The sequence below is a fragment of the Coenobita brevimanus genome, chromosome 63, assembly GCF_032717465.1.
Source record: "Coenobita brevimanus isolate Jiangsu-jjx chromosome 63, ASM3271746v2, whole genome shotgun sequence".
Classification (NCBI taxonomy): Eukaryota; Metazoa; Arthropoda; class Malacostraca; order Decapoda; family Coenobitidae; genus Coenobita; species Coenobita brevimanus.
The window spans coordinates 40,937,441-40,955,935 of NC_137016.1; the positions used below are offsets into that span (position 1 = coordinate 40,937,441).

General features: G+C 37.9%; 1 protein-coding gene across 1 annotated transcript in view; it reads left to right on the top strand.

The window, feature by feature from the left end:
* Positions 1-1,082: 1,082 nt before the first annotated feature.
* Positions 1,083-18,495, top strand: part of Pi3K92E (phosphatidylinositol 3-kinase 92E) — a 42,294-nt gene continuing 24,881 nt past the window's right edge. The window contains exons 1-3 of the mRNA XM_080276067.1: positions 1,083-1,181; positions 3,743-3,893; positions 10,041-10,146. Of these exons, the coding sequence (XP_080132193.1) occupies positions 10,041-10,146 (106 nt within the window). The 5' untranslated portion in view covers positions 1,083-1,181; positions 3,743-3,893. The remainder of the gene's footprint in view (positions 1,182-3,742; positions 3,894-10,040; positions 10,147-18,495) is intronic.

Consider the following 18,495-nt stretch of genomic DNA (forward strand, 5'->3'; position numbering starts at 1 on the left):
TATGCTATCCTCTACCTCACACCATCTGCAGGTAGGAAAATGAGGCTGGGTGATGATCTTTGAACAACTTTATTCTACGAGATTTTTCGAACTGGAGTGGAGAGGTAAGATATTCATATGCTGAGAGGAATTGGAATGTTTCTCTTCCAGTACCGTTGTCTATTCTACAGTAGATGACAAAGACTTCGTAGCCTTTCTTGGCGATCTATTTTGCATACTAGCCTGCATCTTAACATTCGTGTATTCTTTAGATCTTGATAGTGTACATTAGTGACAGAAGAGGGTGAATGAGGTGTGATGTGAAGAATTAATGGCTTAGAAAGTTACCCAAGACGTAGGGTACACTAACTGGTTGCAGAAAAGTTTTCTTTAGTTTTGCATACTCTCCTAGGCCATGCGTGACCCCTGGCGGGGCGGCTGACCTGAGGCCAGGGAAAGACGAAGAACGCAGTAAAGCGATCTTTCGTTGTCCTTGCTACCGACTTTTAATTTGTTTTTCCTGTAATGGTCTTTACTCCTGCATGAGCAGCAATTGACATTCCATAGGAGTTGGTGAACTATTATTTCCTCGACCTATTTGTTTTCATTCTAGGAGTATACGTTTTGTGGGCCACACGTGATAAGTGTTACTCTCTCGCCCGCCAGGCGCCAGCCCATTGTTTTTCGCCTTGAACGCTGCGTTATTAGCGTTCTTGCTTATTTAGATGGTTTAGAGCTCTGTTCCGGTCTTAAGACGATTTCCTCCCCTAGAACATTGCCCATAACAATAGAAGATTATTAATGATGGTTAAATATGACTTGTTGCAAAGCAACTTAGGCTGTCTAGTTAATTATCTAAAACTTTTTTTTACACTGATTTTAAAAAATTGTATTGTATTATCATTATTCAACTTTATTTGCACAGTAAAAAATACCTTAAATTTTAAAAGTGAAGAATCAGTGTAGGTATATTTACTACTAAATAGCGTAATAACACGCCTGTTTACGATTAGAATAAATTTATAATCATATCCGATGCTCTTTGCTTTCCGTATCCCTTAGACATCGTCGTCTTTAGTGTTTACGTCTTGTTCTTGGGGATGCCAAGCTGTTGGAGGTGAACTATTTACTTATTTTATTTTCAACGGAAGAAGTGGAATTCATGCATATTGAAAGATAAAAAGAAGAACAAATAAGACAAGGTACGAAATATACCAGAACTGCAGTTGTGTACTTTATCTGATGGCAGTAATATTGAGTCTCGGTTTTCCTGACGAAAGTTCGTGATGATTATTGGATGTCATGTCAAAAATTGTATGATTGTGACTCATTTATGTATATATTGTGAAGACTGTATTTATCGTACCGTCTGCAATTTGTAATACACCATATAGTTTGTATGTGTAAATTTTTTTTTGATGGTGGTGAGGCGAAAGTGGAAAGCATTTGGTTTTGATTATCATTGGTCATGCTGAGCTAGGTTTGTTGTAGGGTTATGTGGCGCTTTTTGACCTTTGATTGTCATTTTGCCTTGGGTAATATTGAGGTAAAGATAATCTTGCACAGCCCTGGGATAATCCAGAATGCATAATTGGTAAGTTTTCAGTAATTCACGTCACCTGATTCAGGAAATCTGACACAACCACACTGTAGATCATGTTATTTTGAATCAGTTCCAATATAAATTTGTTTTCGGAAATATACTGTATATTTAATGTGAAAATCCTATATTTAGTGACCTTAGATCTTCACTGCTGGCTGCCAGTAGCCAGCCATGTTTAACGTTCTTAATGAGGATTTCTTATTTGAAAGCTAGCTGTCAGATGCAATTGAGGTTAGGTTTGGCTAAATCATTAAGTTTTCCACTGTTTTTACATGAGATACACTGACGTGTCCAGTCAGAGGGATAGTTTGTAAACAATGTGCCCAGTCGGTGAGATCATCAGTAAACATTGCTGTGAGCGATGTGGTCGCTTTCTTAATTACCCTTAAATAGGTATATTTTGCCATGGGTAGACCAGTCCCCATAACCAGTGGTTTTTGACCGAAATGAAGCTCAGATTAATTCAAATCACACTAAAATCAACCAGAGAATATATGTTTGTTTTGAAATCGAGTGATGCGAATTACCTGTACTTAAAATTGACCGCATAATTTGAGGCAGAGATATTACCACCATAATGCAGAACTGAATTATAGGCTAACTAAAGTTCACTCATTTTAAGTAGACAAAGATTTTCAGCTCAATCCTTCATCTTCCTTAAACATGCCTGGGATTTCATTCTGTTGGGACTTATCTTGGAAAGATCATATTACATCTCTTGTAAAATCTGCTTCCAAGAGATAAGATGTGCTAAGCCGACTCTGTACTTTCATGGTTGTTGACCTTATACATGAGTTTTATACACCTTTGTGTAGAGTACAATTCTCATGTTTCGGGAGGCTCCCCACATATAGCTTCTCTCAATAGGATGGAGTTAAAGGCTTTTCGTCTCATTAACTCTCCTCCTCTTACTGGCTCCTTTCAACCTCTGTCTCTTTTGCTGCACTGTTACATTTTTATCCCTTTTCAATTGCTACTTCAATGGTCACTGCTCCTCTGAACATTCTGCTTGCATCCCTCCACCTCCATGACGGACGCGTAGCACCCGTCTAACAACAGACTCTCATCGCTTTTCTGTCCAGCTCTAATGCAAGAGTTAACCGTTACTCCCAGTCGTTCATTTATGCAACAGGTCAACTCTGGAACTGTCTCCCTCTGTCTGTATTTCCTACTTCCTGTGATCGCCAGTCTTTCAAACACAGCGTGTCCAGGCATCTTGAAATGAACGGATTTTGAATTTGGCTCTTTTGTATTGTTTGTTTTTTTCTTGGAAGGAACGGTTTGAAGGTTTGTGGCCTTTGGTTCCTGCTTCCTTGCATTAAAAAAAAAAAAAAAAAAAAAAAAAAAATAGTTTATATCCCATAGCTCAGTGACAGAAAACGAGTATACTGTATTTTGGATTTTTTTTTTCTTAACCATTTATTATTCTCATGATATCTGTTTTTTGTGATGTGTTTTTGTGTGTTTTGAATGATGCTGAACCATGCCAGTTTTTATTGCAAATACCCTATTTAGCCATTTTCTTCTTTTCTTTCCTCCTTCTCACAATAACCACATCAAAATAAGGCATTTCCATAAAAAATTGAATAGGGTACTGTATATAAAAATCAGTCAAAGCACTTGAAAAAACATAACAGAAATTAGGTACCTAACTGGGTGGGACTACTCCTTCCCATAACATTAACTATCTGGACTGTCACCAAGCCTATCCAAGAAAGCCACTCAAGCTTTCCTTGTGCTTACCACCAAGGCACAGACATAATTTCAGGACAAACATAGGTCCTCCACAAGACTCATTAACGAAGGGAATGCTATAGAGAAGACCCTCCGGTTTTATGAGAAAAAGAAACTAGCTATCATAGAATGCACTGAAAATACCATGGAGCTATGAGTTATTAAAAAAAAAGAAAAACTATGACCCAGCATCCTTTCCATAGTACTACATCATGACAAGCATTGTATTCTGGTGTAAGTCTATAGTTACAGCTTAACATTCAAGATGGAGAGATGGTAATTTTATGCTGTCTGTACCTAGATGCCTCATGCCCAGAAGGAGTGAGCATGAAAAAGTCACCCTATCTAGCTGATGTCAGGTGATTTTATTTAGTTGAGAATGAGTCCCAGGGTCCTGATAGTGTTAATGAGGCAGGTGATTTACAGGGAGTGTATTAGATGAGGGGCATGATGGCATTGTGTGTCAAGAGGTGATCTGCCGCCGCCGCTGCCTTAGAGGTGGTGACGCGGGGGTGCCTTACCGCCACCATCGATCCTCACGCTCACACCACCCCCACCTCTGGCCGAAGGGACAAAGGTATGCATAGTTTGTTTTGTTATTTGCATTAAAACACTAATTTAATACATTCAGGGTGAAAAGTTAGCCTAATATTCCACTATATCTACTTCTTACTTAAGATATACCCATTACTTTCCCCCCGATGCATCATATCGAAGGGAATCAGCAGTGGGGAGCTACTATTCCACTGCATCTACTTCACACATAGGGCATGTTTGTCACTTTCTCCCTAATGCATCACATCAAAGAGAATTCATTTGCATTATATGGAGCTACTTTTCCAGTGTATCAGCTTCATAGTTAAACTATGTCCATTGCTTTCTTTCCTGACACATCATATCAAAGAGAATCAGTTATTGGCACAGGTTCCAGGTCTCTCTCAGCTTAGAAATATTAATCAGCAGAGGGAAGTAGGAAGTAGAAAAGGTGAAATCTTAGGACAGCTTTTGTCCCTGACTGTAGTTATGGGTGTAAAGTGCTGTTTAATAGAACAGGAAAACCTCACATGAGTAGATTGAATTTTGTTGATAAGTGGGTATTTGAGACAGTATTCTTGGTGCGCAGTGCTATGAAGCAGAGAAGTAAAGCCTCACTTAAATAGGTGAATTCAGCCAATAATTTGTTGTTTGACATTGTTTTCCTTTATTACATACCATATGCACTCATTAGCCACAGTTTTTGCTTTTCTTCTGCATTTACCACAACTGGAAGGAAGTCTTACCAAGGATCTCACACCAAAACAAAGATCTTTATTCATTGTTAACCCCTTCTATACCGTGGCGTATCACAACATCATTGTTTTCTTTCACGGTATTGATGCTGATGCCAACACAAGGGTATCTTTTAGGTGCAGTACTGCTCTTCGAGTTGCCTCCAACACATCAGTTGAATTGTGTGGTATATAAGCATGCACCTTTGCCACGCTCAGTTTCTGCGGCGTGCCATGGACATTTTTTTGGTAGTACTCGAGCACCACAAAACAGTATTGCCTTACAGAAGGGGTAATGGCAGTTCAAAGCTTCGGTAGGCCACACGAGGAAATGTCCAGGATGGCCACTGTTATTTGTGAAGTCTAAAGCCTGTATTCTCCTATTATAAGGAGGCCTCTATCGCCTCTTTCTTACCAGTTTGCTATGTGTGTGATTTATGCTGAGTATGGCAATATTAGAATGGTTTAAGTAATACAAAAGAGGATTGTGAGGTAAAATAAAGTAAATTGCTCAGGAATAAGTGTTAGGGAGTGTCCTGTCTGACAAGAATACAGGCCTAAGATGTGCTATGAACTTTCAATGACAGGTCTTTGGTCAGTGTGAAACTCCAGCTACGATATCCTTTCAGAGTGGGGTAGGTTCAGAGGATGAGTAGAAGCCATGGTTTACAAGTGTCCACAAATGGGGTATAAACCTAGAGTAAAAACCATAATTTACTTGGAAATTGTTTAGCTGTGATAATATTTGGATGTGTACAGTAATGGGATGCAGAAGCATGGATTTAAAATATGACACATGATAATTACTCTAAAAAATGTCTGTGACACTGATTATGTCAGTAATAAGTCACTCAGATGGAGGGATGCACTAGTATACTGTATGCAGTGTACTGAACTGTAATGCCTGTGGATATTAATGGCTCATCATATATAAGATTTTTATGAACAGATGCTTTTTATGGATGTAGTTAGTAATTTTACTAAGGCAACCACTAGATCTTTACTTAACTGAGGGAATTCTAGTAGTCAGAATGAAGTTGTATTGATTTACCCCTTCAGTGCTTGAATTTCCCTCACCTGAATAAAATGGCTTGTACTGAGCTTGAATAGAATACCTGACATTGTCCATGGCAGCAAAAAAGTTAACAGAAATCTTAAACTTTCAAGTCTGAAAACTATCATAAAGCCATATGACATGAATCCTGATGGTACTGGCATGATGAGGTTTTACTGTCTGTTGTTTTCACATGTTGGGTTTGACAGATTAATATTTTAAAACATAATCATACTAGTTTATGTACGGTATGCAATTTTGGTTTCTGGACTTAGAATTCAGCTAATTGGTTCTATAGTATAAAGAAGATGATAACTTGTTTTGCATGCTTTAGATGCACCAAAATTGCATTTGCTTCACCAGAATGCAAAATAAATAGTAGTGCAATGTAGGCACAATTGGCCTAATTGTGTAGAACTAAAATGATATGGGAATGGAATGTCTGATGCAGTAGTATTAAAATGTCTGGCACTAACAGAGATGATCACTTGTAGAAGTGTCTTGATTTGGGTAACACATTTTTGCATTTATTCTGCTTTAAGTAATGTAATTCAGATGCTGTTGAAATGAAAGATATTTTCCATTGTTTAACATTCTTATTCAGCATAATTAAAAGCTATAATAGCTGTACTTTTGATACTGAGTCTTGTTATAAAGCTTTATGTAAGTGATAATATTAATCCCTTCAATCTGATGATGTACTTTCATTTTATTCTTGCTAAATTCAGCATTTTATTAAGCTTTGGGGAGACTTTTTGAACTGAAGAGGTTAGATATAGCATTCATTTACCCCTTCACCATAAGAGGACTTCCTCAAGCTTAATAAAATTGCTTGGAGGAAGGAAGAATAAATCATTATAACATATGACTGGATTGAAGAGGTTAAGGACTGTGATTGCATAGCAGTTGTTGACATACGGCTTGCTCTTGCTCTTTGTTTGGTCTGTATACTGGCAGTAAACTCTGGCATTTAGTTAAACCATACACAGTTATTATTTATTTATTTACTTATTATTTGCATGAATTTTGTTGCATTATATTGGGCTTTGTGTTGATGTAACTTCATTAACATGTAATACTTGGTGGGATCTCGCTGACTGAGTTCAGTGACGTTAATACTGTATGCATTTATGGGGCTTAAAGCCATGTGAAATACATGACATCCACAGGCTGTTAGCCTCTTCAGTCCAGTGATGTAATTCACATTTTGTTCTTGCTATTAACAGACAACGTATTCAGATTAACCTCTAGGCTGTGACATACTCGTCAGACAAGACGTTTAGGGGCTGGAGATGTGGGAAAGAGCGACCTTTTTTGCTTCAAGATTTTTGGGGGTGCCCACCATACACTCACTCAGTGTAGTGGTACTCTTGAGTGGCTGCGCTTTCTTCTCATTCTTTCTTCGTTCCTTCCTTCCTCTTATGTCTTCCTTTCTTTCATTCCTTACTCCTAAGACCTTCTTTCTTTCTTTCCCCTTCATTTTGTCTACAGGTGACTCTACAGTGAGTGACAAGCCAAATGGTTTCCTGTACACCAGGAAACCATTTACAACACTGGGTGGTAACCATATAACCAAACTTTGGCACCTGGTGGTTTAGTGAGAAATTAAGCGCTCCAGCTGGATTGAGCCTGTGTCGGTTTATATCCAAAGGGTGGTTGGGGTTTACTACTCATGTAATGCCACTCAGGGATGAGTGAGAATGGTCACTCTCATCTTAATTGTCAGAACCAACTTGCCAAGCCCTGGGCTTCTATGCTCCTCTTGGACCAACACAGGATTAGATGATGATGATGATGATGATTAATGAAAATCTCTCCATAAGTAGATAAGTATTACTACTTTAAATAAAACAAACTAGAAGACTAGATGCACCCATTCGTGCATAGAGGTGAGTTGAAGGTACTTTTTTTTTTTTTTTTTTTTTTTTTTTTTTTTTTGTCAACTAATGCCTAGGTGGGCAGGAAATAGCCGCCACTAACCACCTCATAAGACAGAGGCCATAAAGACGCATTGTATTCTTTGAGAAAAATGCAGAAAATTTCTTTAAATTTTGCAAGGGCTGCTACAGGCTACCAGAAATGTTAGTGAAAGGCATGTTGCAGCTGAGAAGTTAAGAAAGATCCCTAGTATTAACAGGGTTAAGGAGCCTGCATCTAACTCCTTCATTAAAAAAAAAAAAAAAAATCTGTATATCTGGTGCTGGATAAAATGAGCTGAAAGTAACAAGAATAAAATGTAAATGATGTCAGGGGTATGGGGCTCACTTTGGTTGTTAATCTTACAGATGTTGTATTGTTTGTCACCAGGGCCAGAGCAACAGCTGTTATCCATCTATTACATTACAGTTTTATGGTTTTTGCTCCACTTTAATGCACCAGCAAAGAAAGTGAATGGTATTGGAGCATATAATTTTACTATCTGTCTATTGCCAGACACCTTAATCCCATAAGGGGTGGCCACAAACATATCACCTCCATGTTGCCCAGTCCCCTGCCATTTCATTGTTCTCCCCCCAGCTGACACCCCCCTCTCTCATATACCTCTTCACCCCATCTCTTCATCAGCCTCTCTCTCCCTCTTCCCCCCTCCACCTCACTCACATACATTCCCCTTGTCAGTCTCTAGGTCTCCATCCTCTCCACATGGCCAAACCACCTCAATATATTTCTCTTATGTTTTTTATTACATCCACATCAATACCACAACACTCCTTCACTTCCTCATTTGTCAGTGTCTCTCTCGAAGTGACTCCACACGCTCTTCTCAAATAACTCATTTCCACTGCACTCACTCTTGACTTGTGTCCCTCCAACAAAGTCCAAGCTTCACTTCCATACATTAGGGTTGGTATCACAATACTATCATGCAATGACTTTTTTTTTTTCCATGCTCACTTCCCTGTTTCTTATCCCTGCTTTCAAAGAACCAGCCACCTTTCTTCCTTTTTGTACCCTTTCGAGCACTTCATCCTCCAAACTTCCATCCTTACTCATCACACTGCCCTAGTACTTAAATGCACTCACATTTTCCATTTCCTCCTCATCCAACCTCACTGTACATTCAGTGACCTCATTTCTTTTGAAGACCATAACTTTATTCTTCCCTACGTTCGCCTTTAAATTCTGTTTCATACACACACTCCCAAACTCATTCACCAAGTCTTGCAGTCCCCCTTCATCTTCCCCTAACAATACAGTATCATCTGCACATAACAACACAGGAAGTTTCCAAACGCTGCCCTCTCTCATTAGGGCTGCTCCAGCGTCCACTGCTTTACCTTGTATCTTTTATAATTCCATCCATATTCAGATGGAACAGCCATGGAGATATGACACATCCCTGTTTCAATTCAACATTCGAATAGAAAAATTCACTCAGTTCACTATCCACACGCACTGCAGCCTTAGCACCCTCATACATATTTTTCATGGCATTCAGCAACTTCCCACAATTTTATATGTACATTAAGTATGATGGCTACATAATAGGCTGTGTTAAAGAGAACACTAAATTTTACTGTATGCTGTTGTGGAGGAATAATCAGAGCCAATTTTAATTGTATTAAACTAGATATAAAACTATGAAGTACCATATATGATTCAGTTTTTGAATAATGCATTGAACATATTATGGAGAAAATGCAACTTGTTGGTATTATTACAGTACATGAAAAGAGTCATTGAAATATTTAGTGACATTCATGTTAGAACTGATTAACTCTTAAAGTAATTTTGTTACTGTTATGAATTTATGTGAGAAATAAGTTTGGAAAGAAGACAGAGTACAGTAATAGTGGTACAGTTTGTGAATAACAGACACATTCAGTACATCCACTTTGGGAAGGTCTCTTACAGGAAGTCATTATCACAGCTATCATGTTATGACACAACCACTTTATTTACTGTTTCCGACATAGTAGTGAATTTACAACACATACACACATACACCATTAAGGTGGAGAGGGAGTCAAGTTAAAATTCCTGTTTAAATTATATTTATCCTTCTGAATTTTTTATAATGATAAACTTCCAGTAAATATTTTACTTGCGTAGTGATATACAGTAGTAAGAAATTTGTATGCAGTCACAGTTATAAATACAGTACAGTACTAAATTATTACTACATTTTAAATTTCTTGATAGTGTATTAATTTATACCGCATTCACTTCACTTTCACAATTCTTTCACAAGGTAATGTTAAAGAAATTTTCCTAAATGTATTAAGTTTAAACAGTACTGTACTGATATAATGCAAGACTATATGTGGCTAGAGTATGTGAGTAGTTTCAGTTTAAATTAGTGGCCAGGATTAAAGAACATGATGAGTTATTTCTCTCTGGGATATGCACAGAGTCTAATTATGGTACGTGCGTGATAATTGTTGTTTTGTCCCACTCGAAGATGAGGAAGACAAGTTTACACGAGGCTAACTTTAGTCAAGATTGCTTGGCTGGGGGGCAAAGGTCTGTACGAAGGCACACAGTGAGTGTTCCCAGCCGAGGCGATGGTAAGTTTTGTTAACAGAGCAGCTGTGTTGATCCACCGCTTCAGTAGAATAGTAGTGCTTCTTGACAAATGCTTTGGTTGCCATCAAAAGGTTTCTTCAGCTTACAGCAAGTTCTTGTCATCAGTTGCCTAATTTTGATGTCAGTTTTTCCAGGCTATGATAAATGATTGGGTGATGGTAATGATTATTTTTGCTGTTAAATCTGTGGTAAATAGCAGAGAACTAAGTACCTGATATAGCTCCAATACAAGTACTACTTAAAAAGCTGTATTTGTATGACAAGGACTCTCTGTACTTTCTTCATGAGTTAAGTTGGGATTAGCAGCTTTAGTTTTATTCCCTTCAGTCCTATGACATATTTGTGTTATTTTCTTGCTACCCCTAGACAGTTATATTTAGTTTAGGAGATACTTTTTGTTTTTTAACTGCAGGGAATAGATAATAGCCTTCATTTACTAGAAGTCTTTCCTAAACTGAATAATATTGTTTGGAGGTATGACACAACCTTTCAGATCTGAAATGCTTGAATCTAGAAGCTTTACAACAAATGGAATATTTTGGAAAGTACAGTAGTAATGACTAGAATGGCACTCAGTAGAGCACATACCTCAGCAAACGCCCTGTCTCGCAATGTTAAAGTGAAAGAAAATTCCTGGATCTGCGCCTGTATCCTGATCCGCACCAAAATTTAATGGAGTGTATTTTGGGCCAAGGCCCATTCTTCTACCAAGTTTGGTGGAAATCCATCCAGTAGTTTTTGTGTAATCTTGCTCACAAACCAACCAACCAACCAACAAACGGACAGGGGTGAAAACATAACCTCCTTAGCAGAGGTTATAAGTATGAGAAAATCATGTAAAAAGTATCCTACAGTACCCATTTTTTTTTTTTTTTAATGACTGTTTTGGAAAGAATAATAATAATAATGAGAACATGAGATAACTATGTAAAAAATATCCTACGGTACCATGAAAAAAAATGTAATGAAGTACCTTGTATTAGTAATACAGTAGTCCCTCAATTATCTGATGTAATAGAGCCAAAGGCATCTCTGGGTAGTGGCAGTGTCCAGATAATGAACAATATCACCCATGCTATACCCAGTCGCTACCTAAACCCAATCTCCAACCTATACCTAACCTATTTGTACAGTACCTCTGCTTACTTTGGCAGTGTTTTCCAGTCATTCAGGCATATGTAGATAGCAAAACACACATAGGAATCTCGAAAATAATTTTTAACCAAGAAAACCATGCAAAAATAACATTGAAAACCAAAAAAAAATACCCTACCTATACACTGCTGTTTTTTTTTATTTATTCATTTATTTTTTTTTATGTGTCTGACTCTGGGCATAGGCTTCACAGTCTGCTGTCAAGGCCCAGTAGTCTTACATACCATACACCTCCACATGTCACCACTTTGACGCCAACACCCACCGTCCACACCGAGTACATGCTAGGGTTGTCTTATACAGGACAGGTGTATTGATATTAGCGGGCAGGGGTTTCTGCTGGAGTTTTTCCCAAGTTAGCCAAGAACTTGATGTTAATCCTTTGCTCAAGGCTCATTCTGTGACAGGGGGCACTTGACAGGAGCTACAAAACCACCTGTGAAAAGAAAGGTAATAGGTTAATTGAAGTGCTGCATTTCTCATACAGTGCTGAGATGCTGGACAACACTATGATGTACTTCATTATTGTGTGGCTGCTGAATCATGTGATTAGCAGCCAAAGTCCCGTTTCTTTTTTGTCACACTTTGTATACACTACTGTATGTACAGTACCCCTCGTAATTATGTCAGTGTTTTCCGGTCATGCTGCCATATCTAGATGTCAAAACACATACAGGAATATCCAAAATAATTTTGAACACCAAGAAAACTTTGCATAAAACCACTGAAAACCAAAAATCACCCTACTTATACACCACTGTATGTACAGTGCCCCTCCTGATTTTGAAAGTGATATCTGGTCATTCTGCCACATATAAACATTAAAACACACTTAGGAATATCCAGAATAATTTTAAACCAAGAAAACCATGCGAAAAAAACACTGGAAAGCAAAAATACCCTACCAATATGCTACTGTATGCACAGTACCCCTCCAAATTTTGGCACTGTTTTCAGGTCAATCTGCCATATTTAGACATCAAAACACACATAGCAATATCCAGAGTAATACTTAACATCAAGAAACCGATAACAAAAAATTAAAAACAAAACAAAATCCTAGCAATATGTACAGTACCCCTCCAAATTTTGGCAGTGTTTTCCGGTCATTCTGCCATATTGAGACATCAAAACACACAGGAATATCCATATTAATGCTAAACACCAAGAAAACAATGTATAAACAACAAAAATCCACAAAAAACCTGAAGACAGAAAATAGTTATCATTGACACGTGTGATAGCTGCTTCTGGGCAAAAAGTAAAAAAAAATAAAAATAAAAAAATCCATGGACAAGTTTGCCACCGGAAATTGATTATATTGGTATAAATGGTGTATTGTTATCTTTTGCTGGAGTTTATAAGATAAACTAATAAAAAGCTGATGAGTAAAATAACAAAACTGCAGTGAGAGTAAATGTTGTTTAAGAGTAAAACTTACCTTCATCCCTCCATCTGAGTGCAAAATTTTACCCACATCTAGCAGGAGTTAAGTATATGTCTAGATGCAGAATTTCATGAGCTTTCTCATGGATTTTCCGGAACTTTGGTACAACCAGTAGTACATGAATGAATTGCCAAAAAATTCAAAAAGTCACAGGTCAGTGCTTTTAGCCCAGAGGGGAGGAACTGAGGGAGTGAGGGGGGGGAGCTGGGGGGCCCTGGCTAGCAAGGCAGGGAGCTTAGGAGGATATGGAGGAGGGGTGGGAGAGGGGCAGAAGCGAGGCTGTGGGCAGGATTTTCACCCTTCTGTCACGAGGCGGACGGGTGCTCTTACCCGACAATTGCTTGTGTCTCATGGTCTGTGTTAGATGCATGGTGGCCATTCGGAAACACAACTGCTGGTGACTGGGCAACTTTGGACGTTCAGTAGAGCGGCTGACAGCCACTGTCACCAAACATGTACAGCACTTGTGGCTTGTGGTCTGTGATTGACGTGCAGTGGCAGTTGGGAACTACTTATTCCAGCAGCCATGTGACTTTGGACATTCAGTGGGGATGCGTACAGATGTTTTGACATGCTTGTGGGTTACAGTTAGTATTACTCGGGTGCTGGAGGTTCATTGGGAATTATCGGACCAGTGCGCGACTTTGACCATTCAGTACAGGGGCAGACAGACATTTTAGCTCGTTGTGGGTTATGGCCTATTTCCTGCTCACGCCTTGAACCCCGCAGCCATGATATCGAATGTTTGAACTTGTCGTCCGGTCAGCTGAAGTTTTCGGGGACTTTTATGTCCAGATCTTGAATTTGACTCTCTCTTGTATTTTGTTTCTCAGTAGGAGGGAACAGTTATTGCAGCCTCGTGGCCTTTGGTTCCTTCTTCCTCACAAAAAAAAAAAAAAAATAGCAAGTAAATTCGGATAATGGTTTAATAGAGCCAAAGTCCAGTATCTGGATAAAGAACAGGTCTGGATACTGCACGTCCAGATAAATGAGGGATTACTATATATCTTGTTTTATACATGTCCACATATGAACATTTTATTCAAATGTGCATTGGATGTGTGAAGACTAATGATATCAATGGCCCCCCCTTATTGCATAAAATGATATTTTTGAAGGCGGAGGTTTTTGGAAAGCATATTTTCAGATTTGAGAGGTTGTATTGTACCAGGAATAATGTAAGAATATGTCATAGAATTGAAGGTGGTAATGCTGACTCCGTGCATCATTAGTGTATATTGAATGATTAAATTGCTATCCATAGTGAAGGTACAAATGAAACACTGCTTTTTATGTTCCATTCTTTTGCATTATAGTTTATGCCTTGTTGGTGGAATTTATTAGTGAAATAGTAATGCGTTCAGTATATTAATTCATGTAATTCATGTTTTAAATGTGCTTTCACAGTGAAATATATTACTGTAAATAAATAATGGCAGTGGTGCAATGTATTAATTCATGTTTTAAATAAAGAGCATTAATTTTTGAAGCTAAAGTTTTGTAATACTGTATTTAATAACTGAAATGTTTAAATAAGCACAATAAATCTCACTTTTTATACTGATTACTAGTACATTATTTTACTCATTATGTCACAGAGAGAGGGGAAGTTTTTATATATGTACACATAAACTTTGCTGGTAAGGATACACTTCATATTTTTATTAGCCAGGATCAGACTACTGTACTGTATTTTGATTGGCAGAGTAAATCATAGCAATCATAGATTTTAAAGCATCCCAGTTAGCTGTTTTTCTTCAATGGATACAGTTAGTTGTAAGGTGTATCAGGCCAGAGGGGTAACCATGCCAAATCATAGTTTTAAATTTAGTTAAAGGTGAGGTAGTGTAAGGTTTGAAGATAGGATATAACTATATGAAATTTGTATTTAATATGAAACTTTTCATTCCTGGGTCTGCCTATCTGTCTTATCAATCTATCTGTCTATCTGTAGGCAGACACCATAATTCCGTAAGGGGTGGCCGTTTGTCTTTGAGTTAGTGGTATCACGGGTAGGGGCAATAACCCTTTGCCAGCCCACTTGTTGACGCATAGGAAACATGCGTGAGAGGATTATATGGTTACCGCCTAGCATGTACCTATCTGTCTATCTGTAGCCAGACACCATAATTCCGTAAGGGGTGGCCTTTTGTCTTTGAGTTAGTGGTATCACGGGTAGGGGCAGTAACCCTCTGCCAGCCCACTTGTTGATGCATAGGAAACACACGTGAGAGGGTTATATGGTTACCGCCTAGTGTTGTAAATGGTTTCCTGGCTTACAGGAAACCATAGACTTGTGATAACAATGTAAAGCCACCTGGAAAGGAAAGAAGAGTAATAAAAAGTGACAGGAAAGATGGGAGAAATAGGAAGAGAGGAGGACAGACAGAGGAAAAGAATGATAAAAGTGAAGGATGAAGTAGGCAGCACTACATCAATGAAGTATAAACTTGTCAATATCTGTTTGCATTTTTTTTGTAAATGATTTTATAGACGTAATTTGCATTCAGTTCAGTAAGTAATTATTTTACTAATGACCATTGGACTTTTTTTTTTTTATAATTAAATCATTATGAATAATGGGTTAAAACATGACCCACTTCCACAATCATGATTGCTGGGAGTGAGACAAGAAAATTGATACCATATGGTAGTTGACACTATAATCATTTTAATTAAAATGATGAATTTTATATTGTTAATTATTACTCTTTACTGCTAGACTTTTGGTGACCATAAGTGGCTATTGTTAATGGAGTAACTGTGAAATCTTGTTCTCTGTAAAGTGGCATGGTTCCCAGTCTGGCCTGAGACTCTTCAGATTCGAGGCAAGCTAGCACCAATTTTCTTCATTTGAGAAAATCCTGGCAGTCAAAGGGCTACATAGTAAATAAACTACCTATTTATGTCATGCTTGATACGGTAATTCCTGACTCAACCTTGTAGATGTCTTGAAAATTATCATACCAAGTGAAAATTGCTTTAAAAGAGGTTTGTCTTCCAGCAAGAAAGATTATCTTTTGAATTATGAAATATTCATATTAATGACTGCAGATAAATATTAAAATTGAATTTTTGACTGGGTGTACAGTATGTAGTAAATTGTTTATGTGGATTTTAATTACTGTAATATGAAGTTTTGAGATACAGTTGATCCTGGGGTACATTACCGGTATATCAAACTTGACGGTTGGCTGCAAAATTCAACTACCTGCACATACTTATGAGTAGTGCAGTGTCATTTGAAAAGAACGGTACTGCATATCTATTTTGAATAACTTTTTTTTTTTTCTTTTTCTCTTTTTTTTAAGTGTGAAGTGAATATGTAGTAAGGAATTATTGTACATCATTGCAAGTCTTAAAATGCAGATTGGAGTTTATTAGATGGTCTTTGTCTTACTTTATAGGTGGACATCATTCCATAGTAAATTTCACAAGTTTCACATTCATTAACAGAATACCAGCAATACAGGGTGGGCTGTATGTTGCACCCAAAGCCTGGAATATCTTGTATGGTGCAGGGATGGCTCAGTCTGCAGGTATGGGGTATGCAGGCAATTTAGTAGCCTCTATGATATTACTAACCGAGCATAATCAGTGAATGTGCAAAAGCAAACCACAAAGCATGAAGAGTTATGGGGAGTTGAAAATGATGATGGGTAAATGGATCTTGAATTGGCTTTCGGTTACTCTGTTTTTACTTTTTCTTGGAAGGAACACTCTTGCAGGCTTCTGGTCTTTAGCTCCTTTTTCCAATAAAAGAAAAAAAAAATTGTAATACAACTGTGCCATCCCACAACACACAAGAAAATGCCAGCAAAGAAATATGTTGCAGAATTTTGACCACCCAGTAGCTATATTTATTGTTTTTGAGGTGTGTGTCTGTAGCAGTTTGTAAGCTGAAGAAGGGAATTTTTATTATGGTTTTATTCTCTGCTGGTGGTACAGGGAGTCCCCAGTTAAAGTCTGGGGTGTGTGACGGCAAAATCACATACAGTAGTACATAGCCTTTAGTGAGACTATATCCAACTCACAAATAAGGGTGCAAAGTCTTTCTCTCTCTCTCTCTCTCTCGCTCTCTCTCTCTCTCTCTCACACACACACACACACACACACACACACATACACATTTTTCTAACTTGAAACTAATGTTATATTAAGTCATAAATAACTTTAAGGCCAAGAATGGGTGTTAATTCATAAGCAACTTGATAATGAGCAAACTTTAACTGAGGACTAGCTGTAATTTTGCTTCTTTGTACTCCAGTGTGAAACTTTGTCATGGTAGATATGTGTTTGTTGTGCTCCCTGTCTCCCCTTGTTCAACTCAATTATTCTTTACAGTACACCATTTTGAGGATTTTGTTCTTTGATTTGATTAGTCTGTACACTGCTTTGGTGGTTGTGTACTCCGTTTTGATTATTATGTACAGTACACTATCATGATGATTCTGGTACACCATTTTGATTACAGACCATTTTGAATCTTCTATATCCTGTTTGTTCATCATTTTGATTTTCCTAATATCTGGCACCAGTGACTGTTATGCTTCCCTCTCTTACTCTTTTAGTACAATGACACCTCTCAGTTCTTGCTGTCTTCATACAGTACAATTTTATTCAGCTCATTAGTGGCCTTTACAAACTGGAGGGGTTAGATATAGCCCTCATTAACCCCTTCACTATTTAGGTGCATTCTTAAGCTAATAAACTTGTCTGGTAGCAGCAAGACTAAAATATAAATGATGTCCTTGTGTTGAAAGGTTGAGTTTCTCTTACATTTCGTAGTTGCCCCCTGTGTGATCTGTTTATCTTTCTTTCATACACCTTTGATTGATTCCAACGTTTAATATGCTTATATTTTATGTAGGATATATTATATTTCACAGGTTTGACTTAGTAACCTTGTTATGCTTTTTGTCCATTATATTGTTTATATTATGTTAAATATACTGTAGAGCCGATACTTCTCTTGAAGGTTATAATCTAGTGGGTTAAGAAAACACATGTCGTTACAGACTTTCGTTCATAATCTTTTGCTGAGAACAGGACTTTAGTTAGTCAATTCTTGCATGTCACATGTTGTTGGTAGTAGAGCTGGAGCTAGCTCTGCGGCTAGGGTATGGAGTGGTGGGAGGAGTTCAGGGAGCTGTTTCCACTCCCTACATTGAGAGGGCTCTTTCTCCATTCTAGGCTCTTTGTATGCAGCATGTATTAGGAGGAGTGTAATGCTTTATGGTAGTGAGACCTGGGCTGTTTAGGAAGAGAATATTAATAGGCTCAGACATACAGAAATGACAGTCACCAGATGGATGTGTAGTACAGATGATAGATAGTTCTTGATAGGGTATTTGGTTTATGTCAGTACAAGCAATTTGAGTGTGGAGAGATAATTTGTGAACATATATTTCGGTGTGGGGCATCAGAGCCAAACCCCCTCTACACTTATTACTTTGGTGAAAAACTGAAGGAATTTATGCCCTGTGTGAGTGGGTTAAGAGTGACCTTAGTTAAGGGAAGTCACACAATGGTAGTGACTAAGAAAGATCAAGAATGAAAGTCAGTTTGTTTTTTCCTGGCAAAACAAGGCCCCTCCCACAACTTAAAAAGCAGTGGGTGCATGAACATTGATGAGCATTGGTTATGAGGTAGGAATGAATCTTCCTGGTTAGCTGTCAAATCAGCCCTTCAGTCTGCACTTTACCATGAGCTAAACTGAACTGATTTA